Here is a 12,740-nt window from a genome sequence, read left to right on the forward strand (position 1 = left end):
TCATTAAGTGATTAAAAGAAGATGACCAGTTAAAACACTGGCTTCAATGAGAACAGCTGCCACCACCTGACAATATTTCTGCTACGGGCTGTGTTTCAGGCGAGAACAAATTTTATGTTCCCATCAAAGAGCACATTTTGGACACCAGTAAACATGACAGATCTGATTACAGGGGATGCACAATAGGGGGGGGAAGGCCAACGCTTTTGCCTATGCGATTACACTGAAGTTTCAGGACTCTATTTGGTTATTTTTTATTTTTTTTTTCTTCCGTCAAAGAGCAAAGAGAACAGACTGCTTTGCCAACTGGAGCAGTTTCACTGAACTGTAAACAGGCGATGCTTGAAAGCCTGTCACCAAGTCTCCCGATCAGAAATGAACAAACAGCGCGCATCGGAGGACAGGCACGTAGGTACACACACACACAATGTATACACCGTGTTGTTTGGATTATTCAGCTACTAAATTCACAGCTATAAGAAGAGCTGCCGCGCAGGGTACTTCGCGCTTCCAAGAGCACTTCTTGGCTTTTCAACAGCAAGAGAAGACAAAGCCTCCCTGAAACTCCTTCCACGCCACGTGTGTGACGGGGTGGGCGAGTGTCCTCAGGGCGCCCCATCACAGGTCAGCTTCATCAGCTGCACCATTACTTTGTCCAACAGCTTCGTATCACGAGGCTTGAAACATCCTGCCTCTGGCGCTCGTTGCACCTGCAGGCTGAGGGCCCTTGGGCTCAGAGCCGTGGCCTTACGGATCCAAGATAGGGTGACAAAGAGCCGAAGGACATTTCACAGCATCTCCTCTACAGGGGTGAAATAGCAGTTTAGAAATCAACCGTCAATGTCACAGAAAACAATCCATTTTCTCTTTAAGTGCATACGGGGAAAAGCTGTTCTCTGTTAACCTGGGATCAAGGGAAATGAAGATGAGGGAAGAGAAATCAAATCTGTTTCTTTTCTATCAGGCTATTTCGCCATATGCAGCTCTAAAATTTCAGGCCAAATAAAGGAAAATTTAAAGCTAGCCTAAGGAAGTACATGGAAGCTCCTGAAGAAAATCTCCCTGTGGAGAGAGGCGGTGCTGTTTGAGAACAAACCAGCAAACAAAAATATCTTTCTTGGTAACTAAAGAGAAACGTACCGCGATTTTGAAATATTTGCACTATGTGGCAAGTCTCTCACCACCCACTCCCAAATTCTCTCATGCATATTTTGTGTGATGCTGGGCAGATGCATTTTGAACAAGACTGAGGCACCAAAGCTGTAATTTGTGCTGCAAGTTCGTTGCTGCGTGGAGCAACAACACATTTCAGGCAGGATTTGGCGTGAATCTGTGGAACATTGATTTCAGAGAGGCCACATGCAGAAAAGCCTCTGCTTCAGCAATGTTAATCTTTCCGCTTGATCTTCAAGAAATAAAAAAAGGAAGTTTTATAAAACTTTTCATTAGAGCAGCAGGTTGCCAAGGGACCCTCTTCAAGGTTATTGTTTTGGGTACCTGCAAAAAAAACCCCTATTTTTTAAGGTTTTCTACTACTTAAAAAGGAAGTGAGGAAGAAGATGAAAAGACAGATGAAAACTTGACTTAGCTGACTGTGAGACCACATCACCCAGGGAAACGCGACGCAAATGATATAGCACAATTTGAATGCTATGAAATTGGTTTAAACCAATTGTTTGTTAACAACCTCCCATTGCAATCCCACCCCTCCCAAACCCTCAAAAGCTGGATTCATCCATAGCTTGACTTCAGTACGTACAGCTTATGCCAGAAGATGTTACACACTGGAATTAGAGACACAGCAGTAAGCACCAGAGCGCAGAAAGCTCCATCTTCAGCGTATACTCATTAGTTCACAGCAACTAATTCAAAGCCATTGTCTGCATCCGCACTGGAAACCGCACTCGCTTTCTCAGCTGGTTGCCTCTTCTGGGTTCTGTTCTAGTGCTCAAAGTTACTGCTATGGAAGTGAATGTTAATTTAACCCAAAAATCAAATTATTCACACGCAGTGATTTTCAATTCATCATGGGCAGTAGCTAGGTAGGAGCTCTAATTCCACGAATTACCGGTTGCCCACTTAGATCAGAAAGCAAGACCATACCCCAGGCCTTCGGTATGCAAACAGAAATGAGTGAACGGCACATCAACCATACACATAGGTGGGAATACACACGCGATATCCGACTGGAAGGAGGAAAGTGGGACAAACGCGTAGAGAACTAGGACATTATTAGTCCTCATGTTATGACGGACACCGATGCTGCCGGAAATCTTCCTTGTGATGCCCACCCCAGTGACACATTGACGCTTCCCACGCGCACTTCTGGAAAAGGAGGGGAGGGATGCGAGGAAGATGCACGGACAGAACGACCGGGGACTGAACTGGTGTGACAGTCGCCCCCCACCCCGTTCACATCAGACATCTTTCTGGGTACTTCATGAGGCAGGTCAGCAGGCTGCGTTAATTTGGAGACTGTCAGTCCTAATGAAGCCCTTTACTACCTGACGCCAGACCTTGCTGCGCACACGCTATGGCAGGGCCCCCAGGAGCCTCTGCCGCCTTTTTATCTGTTTTGCTGCCACACTGCCCACCCAGCAGAGCTGCACCAACTGAAATTAATTCTCTCCCTGGTGTAAGGCTACATGTAACCGACTTAAATTCCTCCACCAGAAACTGCAGGCTTTCTCCAAAACCAACAAATAGCCCTGAAAGAGGTCAGCATTTTTGCATGTTTTTACAGCTGTTAAGTGCCATCGAGTGTGCTGTATAAATAAATCATCCTATGCTGTTACACACTATGGTGTGCAACAGTGCAAAGCAATCTGCCGCAGGTGAGAGGTGCTCGTTAAATGCTACTAATAAGCACTATCTGTGCACTGAAGGGCACAGGAGCTAATTATTAGAAGACACGGTGTACAAGTAATGCTTACAGTTATGAAACCGAAGCACTCCCACATGAAATTTCAAGGAGATCTGGGAATGACATAAATCAGGAGAACGATCCAAGGCAAGCGATAGGGTTACAGCCACAGCGCTCATAAAATGAACGAGCCCCACCACTGTGGTTATTAGGCCAGGAAACACCCCTCTATTAGCCAGGTTTTATGAAGAACCCTAGGACCGGGCCAGCAATTACCTTGGCATCATGCAGGAGCCCCGTGTGCCGGAGCTCACAGATATGGGGCTCGCACCAGTGGACTCGCCTGCTCTGTACTGGGCTGCCAGTGCAAAGCCACTGGTTGTTGGGCTCTCCGCTGCCGGGCATTGCAGGGGCAGCTGGGTTACACAGGTTAGCCTCGCTCACGTTTCGTGTTGTAATCCTCCAGGATTTTTAGAATTTGGCAGGGAAACAGTGATTTCAGGAAAAGCTCGGGCCATACCAGGCTCCGAAATCCACGTGGAGGGCAGAGGAAGGTGAAATTCTACATACAAACTCCTGTCATCCCTTCAGCTTGCTAGAGTAATGTTTGTTAAACGCTAATGGAAGAAACCACATTTCTCCACATCAAGTGAAAATAGCAAAGGAAAATGTTTATTGGTCTCACATAGTGACAGAGCAATGGTATTTAAAAGTATGGATTCAAGGGAAATAAACTCTCCTTGTTTATCATCAATGACTGCAATTATGTTGTCAAGTGATAGACAAGTGTTTTGATTTCCTCTTCCTGCTGTCTTTTTACCTTCAACTTATATTGTAAGCTTGCCACTGTTTATTCATGTACTATTACAGAACCACTGAGAAGGGTTATTAATCAAGAGTATTTATTTTTCAAAGCAGTCACGCCACGAAGCCATGGATACAGCTAAAGCTTAACCCTACATCCTCCTCCAAAGCAGCGTGTTAAGTGATCTTAAAAACACCCCACTAGCCCAAACAAACAGAACAACCTATGGAGGGGGTAATGTGCTCCTGGACTTGCAAACCCGAGCTCAGCGTGTCGTTTACAACCCTATAGTCACAAATGCCTGCAGAAAATGGACTGAATACGAAGGAACTGCTTGGTTCATTGTCTCATCATTACGGGCAGCTCCAGGAACAGTTAAATTCCCAGGGTGTACAGGCACTGGTGTATGTTAGCGCTTTGCCAGAAAATACAAGAAAAGAAGAGCTGTTTTCCTGCTAAGATGGTAGTAGAGGACACAGTAAACCCACTCGCACTCATCGGTTTCAAAGCGCTCGTGCTTTTTACTGGATCCCCTTAGGATTTTTAATATCACAAAGCAAAATGGTACATGCTAGGGAAAGCGCAGGCCCTTTACCAGCCCAAGGACACAGAGGAGAGGGCACGACTCTCAAGCATTATACTCCCAGAGGAGATCAAGGCTTTGCTCTCTCTCTGTGCTGAAACAGGTACACAACTCATGGCAGATCTCAGCCGCTTCACAAGTTCTGGCAGTGAGAGCAGAGCTTGCCAACAATTATGTCCTCAGACAGCAAAACAGACTGCAACATTGGGCAAGATGCTGTCCTACAGGATTCAGACTCCTGGTAACACGTTCAGCTCCTTCATCTTTAATAATCTACAGGTAATATGGAATAAGAGCTTCTTTTTGTTGCTGCCTGGCCATATGTTCCCTGAGAGCTCTAAACTTTCGGTGCTCAGAAAGTGCAACCAAACACACAGATAACTACTTGCAACAGAGCTCTTGGTTTGCTTTTTCAGAAAACTGAACACATCCTTTAGCACAAGAAACCGTTGGCCTATCTGAGACAAGAGGACTCAATATTTACCCAATTTTGACTACTTTTCTTTGATTCTTAAAAGCACATCTGCTCAACAAGCCACAACAACCTTCACCCCTATATTGAGGGAATAAAGAATAAATGCTCAGCTCCAGCACCTTCGGTAAAGTCTAAAAATACTTCACTAAGCACCCTTAGCCTTTTCTAAGAACAAGCTTGTAGGTGGGCTTAGAGCATCTGGTGTCATTACACTTCTGAACAATTTTGTTTCTTGAAATAACTTCAGCACGCCTTTCTCCTGCACAAAGTCCTCTCATTAGTCAGAAGAGCAGCAGACACGAGAGATGGGGAGTGCATGGAAAAAATGCAAAACACCATAAGCCTTCCAACATCTGATGGAAAAGCAGGTCTACAGGTGTTTCTGTTCCAAACGAGGATGCACTATGAGCTCACATCAGTAGAACTTTTGCATCTCACCCTGCACCTGCTCTACAGAAAATACTTACCTTCAGGACGTCAATCTTTACTTGAGCTATGAAAGCCCTTGTCTTTAATGTCCAAGCACTCCTGATAAACAGAGATGGAAAAGGTTTCACCTGTACATCTCCAGAAAAACGAGACCAACACCTACCTGAACAAGCAGCATCTGGAGAAATAATGCGGCTCACAGCCAGCACGCATTCCAAAAGCACAACTGCATAGACTAATCTGACGGTATACAGGCTTCAACAGAAATTTTAAAGCTAAAAAAAATGGAAGATAATGTTAACTACAGAATTCCCTGAATGACTGAAGTCATTCCCTGGGCAATGAAGCTAAGAAGTAATGTAAGCAGATCACCGGAATTTCACTGTTTATGCCAAACAGGGAGAAGTTCTTCTCTTACCAAAGCAACAGGAATTGGAGTAGATTATCAATTTTCCCCTCAAACTAAAATCTCATTTGATACAGAGTTAATTTTAATTCACTTTTTTTAACCTGTGGCTCCCTTTGAGCTCACATTGGATTCTTGGTGCTTCCCAGGGCATATGCTGAAAGCAAACCCAAAACATAACTTACAGGAGAGGATCCCTCAGTCCTGGAACTTCTGGCTGAGAAACCAAGTAGGAGAAAGCATCTCTCTGTGTGGCCACCTCAGGGATAGTCCAGGATCATTACCAATTAAGTAAAAAAAACAAACAACAAGCCACCCAAAAAAAACCCCAAAAATCAACAAAGCTCCTCAAGGAAAGCACAGTGTGCAAATTATCCCATAAACCGGAGCAGAACAGCAGGCTACTCATTTGAACACACCCCGATTTACATGCGTTCGACAACAAGTAAACTTGAAATGCTGTAACTTTTAAAATCTATTTTGTAATCAGGAGAGTGAACACCAAACACCTCCTCAGGAAATGGCAACTATCTGGAACAGGTGAGAGGCTGCAGTCATTACTAGTATTATGGACAAATCATGACATCCCACGGGATATTTGCTACATGTATGGTGGGCGTTTTGCATCACATCTGCTGCGCGCGTGTGACGTCTGCACTTGCAGAGCCAGTGTTACTGAAGAGAAGGGGAAGCACAAAGGTGGGGCTGTTATTCAGCATTCTGATGCACTCACTTGAATCACATTTTTAATTTGATTGAATCCAGCTAAGAGCATACCCTACAATGTAGATATTTACCAGTTCACATTTCCATACCCCAGTCTGTAAAGATCCCTCCCAGTCTACTACAAGCCAGTACCTATATACAGCCTCCTTAAGACAGCATGAGGTTTCTTCGAGCTATTACAAAAAAATTCAAAACATCTTCAATGACCGAGGGACACCATAATGACAACACCTTTTAAGTTGGATAGTAAGGTCTTTAGAAGTCTCATATTTACTTTAGATATTTATTGTCTTGTGAATGGTAGCTTAGTATATGCAAATTCTTGAACTACTGCAGGGCTTATAAGTGCTCAGATGGCACCGACAGTTATACAGGTACTTGCTTCTGTACGTGAGAGGATTTACTGCATTCAAAAGATCAGACTTATAAATAGTAAATCACATAAGATGAAAAATAAAAGGAGCGTATTGATGCCAGCTGTTATTGAACAGTGGGGCAGATGAAAAATAAGCATTATCATAAAGACAAATCCTTCACATTTGGCCTGTTTTCCTCGTAATAGCTCTCCTGTAACAGTGTTAGAATGCAATACAGAGACAACTGTAGATGTGGAGATATTTCTCCAGGGAGCATGCAATGGATCCTCTGTGAAGTTCAGAGCAAGCTGTCAGCGAAGGCGACAAACAGGTGGCCACTGCAGTCTTGGTGCTGCTTTGTTACTGAACATTTCCCATCCGAACACCCCCTCAGCGCGCACACTGCCAGAACTCTCTGAAGAGACAGACAGCGGTTGGCATCACCTTTCCTCTAGAAAATTTGTTGGGTACCTGCTACGTTAAACTCAACACAGCATTAAAGGAAAAGGACAGAAAGAGCTCTGGTGATAAGAGGGCGACAAAACAAGCTCACGCTGCTACAGAGCAATGCCTTGTCCTGTTTTATTTTGGATTATTCTTCATGAAGTTGGACACTCATCTGATTTATCCACCCCCGCCAGATGCCAAAGCAGATTTGAAAATTTTTTTGATTATCAGGGTTGGCCAGCATACTTTCCACAAAAGAGAAACAGAAAGTTTGGAAGCATTAAAAAAAATTAAATGGAACCATCTTAAAAACAACAGGTTTTTAGCAATCCGTAACTTTTCACAGCCTGTGACAGAGGACAAAAGATCACTGTAGACAAACTGTTTGGTGTGCTTTACGACCTGCCCCTCACTCGCTTGCTGCTTTAAATACAGGTTTGAAATTGATAGTGGTACATCTTATTACCTGACCAAAATGGCAATATCTGAAGCGTTCAAGTCAGTTGGAAAGACTGCAATTCATAGGTTTACTCTTATACAGCATTACAAAGTTCATGAAAATAACAAAATTGTGTTTTTTTCAAAGATGTGAAGAACATTATGCGTATGTGACAGATGGATCCGTGAACTGGAAAATCTCCTCATCATACAAGTCTTCTGGCAGTTTTTCATCTCCATCAGCAAAATATGTAGGGAATGGAGGGTTTTTATTGCAGTCCTTGTAAGTAGGCAATTTGCTGTCTTTGACCTAAAAGCAGAAGGGGGAAAGGTGGGATTAATAAATCTTCCAGAAGACTTTCAGACAGTGATACACTAGAAATTAAAGAAATCACCTTGCATGCATAAGAAAAAACCCAACAGTATTCACATTACATTTATATGAAAAATTCCATGTATAATCAAGAGTTATTTTAGTATCAACCCCAGCTATTGAATTTAACACTTTGTATCCGTCATCAAGGATTTTTTTTAAAAAAAACAACAAAACAAAACTAAAAACCCAAAGTGAATTTATCGATTGTATCATACTGAATCAAAACCTACTGTCATGAAATCATTGCTCAATATTCTAAAGTGTTATTAAAATAAATGTTAGCATGGCTTCTTCAATATGTTCATATCCCACAGTACTTTCCTACACGACATATCAAGTTATATTATGCAGTGTAATCACCTCTTCAGCAACCAAGACATGCTTTCGTATTTATGATACAAACTAATTATGGCAACTAATTTTGCAAAGATATGTGCGTGTGCGGTACTTAGTCCCTCCAGCTACTGCAGAGCTATTCAGTGACTGCAGAGTTAAGCACCTAGAATTCTTCACCCAGGAATCAGTACCCAAGTTTGTAGAACACAAGCCTTATAGGAAAGTTAATTTCCAAGAACTGCACTGTTACAGAGAAATAACTTTCCTTTAGTGACCTCTCTACATGTGAAAAGATTTAAAATCTAGCCCCTGAAACTCCAATCTCGGAAGAAAATTAGTAGCTAGAATTATCAGCAAAAAGCGGTTTGCCTGCAGTAGAAGATAGAAAGCTGGTATCTCTGAAGGAAGAGAAAAAAAAAAAGCTACAAATTCTTAAGTGATGAAATTTTATTTAAAATTAAATTCTTCATTTCTATGTTGTTACCTATGACCTTCCTCCTGAGCTGTAATAATCCCTTTCAGCCACTATACTCAACTGGATTTAAAAAAAAAAAAAAAAAGTACAAATACATTAAACAAAATTTTAGTGTAGAGAAGATAAGTTGTTCTTATTTTTTTTGGTGGGCTTTTAAAGAACAGGAAGCTTGTTCTTACTTGGTTTGACAAAAACCTCACATAAGACAGTTGTGATTTGTACCAGAAATTAAACAAACAAATTTATGCCCACTGACAATTCTGTTCTGACAGCACTATATTTACCAGATTCATATCTGCTATTACTTGCGCCTTTCCTAAAGTCCATGAGGATTCCTGCAGATGAAGTGCACAATAAATTTGACTTAAACTTCAGCTTCTGAAAAACTAGTTGTTTGGGGTTTTTTGTGTTTGTTTTTGGGGCTTTTTTGTTTGTTATTTCCCTTCCTGAGGAAGTTCCAACAGTTTTCTAACTGTAGGCTTGATAATGAGGGGGTGAAGGGCTCAACAAGTTGTGTTGATTAGGATGGCTACTTAGCTTTTCAGTAGATCATTCCTCTTCTACCAGACACCTCCCTGTTAAAAGTGTTCTCTATTCACTTGTGAGCTGCCATGCATAAACGCTAAAGTAGCTGTCGTCTGGGCAGACAGCAAGTTTCATCACCTACCTACACGGAATAGACCAGGCTGAGGTCCAAGTCCAAAGACCTTTGCTGCAACAGCTGCAGCAGCAGTGAGTTCAGAGGAAAGGCAGTCAGGCAGCTTCCACAGTGCTATCTGGACTGCTGAGGCCGAGAAGTCATCCTTCCCTTTCAGTACAGCCCTGCTGTTTCTTTTTCTATATGAAAACAAGTTTTAATAACTTCACTGCCTATTATTCCCCTTGCCCCTTTCTCTTTTATTCCCTAATCCTGTTACACATCATAAACCTTCTTAAAAAAACCCCATGGTCTCTGCATGAGTTACAATAATACTAGGAAGATGAGAACAAATGATTTTATTTCTGATAACTTATTTATTTCATATGTATCTTATTAAAATGTTTTTTCATGTCTACTTTCTTGTTATTTTGGATTATTCTCATAATGAAATAACATTTGGTCTTACATACAGGCTGTGTCATTACAGGCAGTTTTGGACACCTGGAAAGCGAAAGGAATTTACATTTTTTTCCTTTTCTTAGAACAGCTTCTTATCATAGGACTTAGGAGTAAGACATCTGCTCTTAACTGAAGGCAAACCCAACAGTCTAATCTTTATCCTGTATTAGTTTATCTAAATAAATGTAAGATTTCTGTTCAGCCTTAACATCGCATTTTACATACTAATGTCAAGTGGCATTTTGCAGATAGTGCCTCTTGTATGATAAGGAGAATTCTTAAAGTAGATTCTTATGAAACATTTTCAACAGACCATTGCTGCTTTCAGAGGAGTACAATACTATGTCATTTTGCCCCTTCCAAACTCCTCAGAAGCTTGACAGATCCCAGAAGCACGAACCACAACTGATGTTGATATTATTTGCTTCTTATATGCTCTTTCTTTTGATTGGTAAAATTGACACAGTATTTCTTTTGACTGGTGAAAACTACTGCTCTATTTCCATCTTTTTCTACATTCACTGCCTTCAAATGCAATTTAAGTTCTCCTTCTGAAGCATCATCTTAGAGCATCGCTACCAAACTGAACAAACACACCTCTTTCTCCCTTCTAAGTTTCAAAAGTTGTTAGACAGATTTATTATTATTATTCCTGACAAAATGAAGAACTCATTTTACACCTGAAAGTACCTATTAGCAACTTAAACCATGGAACGATTGTCCTGGTTTCAGCTAGGACGCAGTTATTTTGATTTCTAGTGATTGCTGTGTTTCAGATTTGGTATGAAAGCAGTGTCAATAATGCCTACTGGTTCAGTTGTTGCTAGTTGATGTCTATTCTATACAAGGACTTTTCCTCAGCTTCCCACAGGAGCTGACAAGGAGCATAGACAGAACAATGGAATGGCCAGTGAAACATTCCACACCACAGACCTCATGCTTGGTATATAAGTGGGGGTTGGCTGGGGCGCAGGAATCTGTAATCACTGCTCAGGTTGAGCTGGGCAACCAATTCACCGGGCGCAGTGAGAGTGACTTTTGTCTTGTATGTTCTTTTACCATTATTATTATTTTGCTTTTCCATTACTGTTCTATTAAACCGTCTTTATCTCAACCCATGAGTATTCTTCCTCCTTCCCCTCCTTTTTTCCCTAACCTATGGGTCCAAAACTTGATCCTCACGGGTCCCTTCCAACTTGAGATATTCTGTGATTCTGTGAAAACAATGCCTCACAGCAAAGAATACAAAACTGTACCAAATAACATTTCACTTTCTCCCATCCCGATTATTTGAAGCTCACAAAATGTTTTTTACATTCTATGCTGAAATTGCATTATAAGCAATTTATTTGGTAACCTTTTACAGGAAGGTTGTACAAATAATTAATATACAAACTTCTCTCATAACTGCTCTTAGGCCCTAAGAAAAAAATAATGTCTGTGACTCAAAATCTTGGACGTGACATCATTAAACTTTAAACAAGTCTTTTTCTGCAGGTTTCCTGATAATATAAATCCAATGCGATCAGAATGGATAGTACATTCGATATATTATTTAAAAAAAAAAAAAGAAAGAGAAAAAAAACAGTAACGCCATGACATCAGAATAAGTTTTAATGCTATGAGTTACTAAAATCCTGTGAATTTAGCTCTCACCCATAGAAGGAGTCAGGCTGAAAGCCCAACTGGTTACTACAGTCCATAAAAGCATTCACTGTATAACTCAATGTAACATAAACACTCGGCTTGCTTAGCTACTCTATTAATACTGCTATATATTATAGTACACTATCCTGTAGACAGGTAATGTATATATACTATAGTACATTCCCTGTAAAGTTCCGTATTGAGAAAAACACTAGAGAAAGCTGAAGTTGGAGCCCGTAGGGATTTTGTTACTAAATCTTTAAAACAGTCATATGGGGTTTTGCAGACACTTAATAAACTGATTATATGTGTGTCCCATACATTGACAGCATAACAGGTAGTATAAACAAATTCAGAAACCTATCAGCATAAAATCCTTAATATGGTCTTAAACAGGCATCAAAACTTGATGTTTAAGCCACAACTCACATTTGCAGTTTAACAGGGCTTCAGGCTGTGTTAGCAACCACAGCAAAGAACGCAAGTTGTTTGCTAAACAGGAAAATGTGTTTAAATATACAGAATGTTAGAAATTAGGTCCTCAGGTATTATACATTACCTACTTCAGCTTCCATGCTATTTTTGAAGCTAGGCAGAAAATCGAATTCAATAACCATTTCTGACCAGCCTTATTTTGTCTTTAAAAAAGATAAAATCCTAAAAAACCCCACCTCCACACAACTCTATCATGGGGCCCAAGGTACCGGAGAGGGAACACGAAAAAAGTCAAGGCACGACACTACTCCTGCATGTCCCTAATTTGAGGTCAGCGGACCTAAACTCTGGCATCAGCAGTTAGAAACACAGACAGTAATGTTGGCAAGTGTTGAGTAAGTAGAATGCAAACTACTGCAGACTTCTCTATGGGTTACACAGATTTGCTGGAATTTCTGCTTTCACTACAAGTGATATGTTCAAAGTGATCAAAACTGAATGTCCTAAGAAAATCAGATGCCTTAAAATTAGGACAGGTATAAAACATTTATCAAATATAAACTTTAACATCCTGTATTATAACATGCCGTATTACAGTATGCCCTCCATTACAAATCATCTATTTAAAAAGGAAATTAGTCTTGTGCTTCTCTCTTGAATGACAGAAGGGATAACTTTACTTGGGAGAGACACTGAGAGTTATAAGCCCCCAAAAGAAAAAACTATTAGCTTTTTTTCTAGAGGATCAACACAACGGACAGTAACTCTAGCCCTTGTAATCTAAGGGGACACACCAAGGGAAACAGCCTACCTCAGGTAATACCTATCTCAATATGCACAACAC

At 40.9% G+C, this 12,740-nt stretch overlaps 1 protein-coding gene across 2 annotated transcripts in view; it reads right to left on the reverse strand.

Moving 5' to 3' along the window:
- Positions 1 to 7,201: 7,201 nt before the first annotated feature.
- Positions 7,202 to 12,740, reverse strand: part of MRPL3 (mitochondrial ribosomal protein L3) — a 32,477-nt gene continuing 26,938 nt past the window's right edge. For both annotated transcript variants that reach the window (XM_074575176.1, XM_074575174.1), the window contains one exon: positions 7,202 to 7,838. In XM_074575176.1, coding sequence (XP_074431277.1) covers positions 7,689 to 7,838 — 150 coding nt within the window. In that variant the 3' untranslated portion in view covers positions 7,202 to 7,688. The remainder of the gene's footprint in view (positions 7,839 to 12,740) is intronic.

The sequence above is a fragment of the Larus michahellis genome, chromosome 2 (genome assembly GCF_964199755.1).
Source record: "Larus michahellis chromosome 2, bLarMic1.1, whole genome shotgun sequence".
In the NCBI taxonomy this organism is placed as follows: domain Eukaryota; kingdom Metazoa; phylum Chordata; class Aves; order Charadriiformes; family Laridae; genus Larus; species Larus michahellis.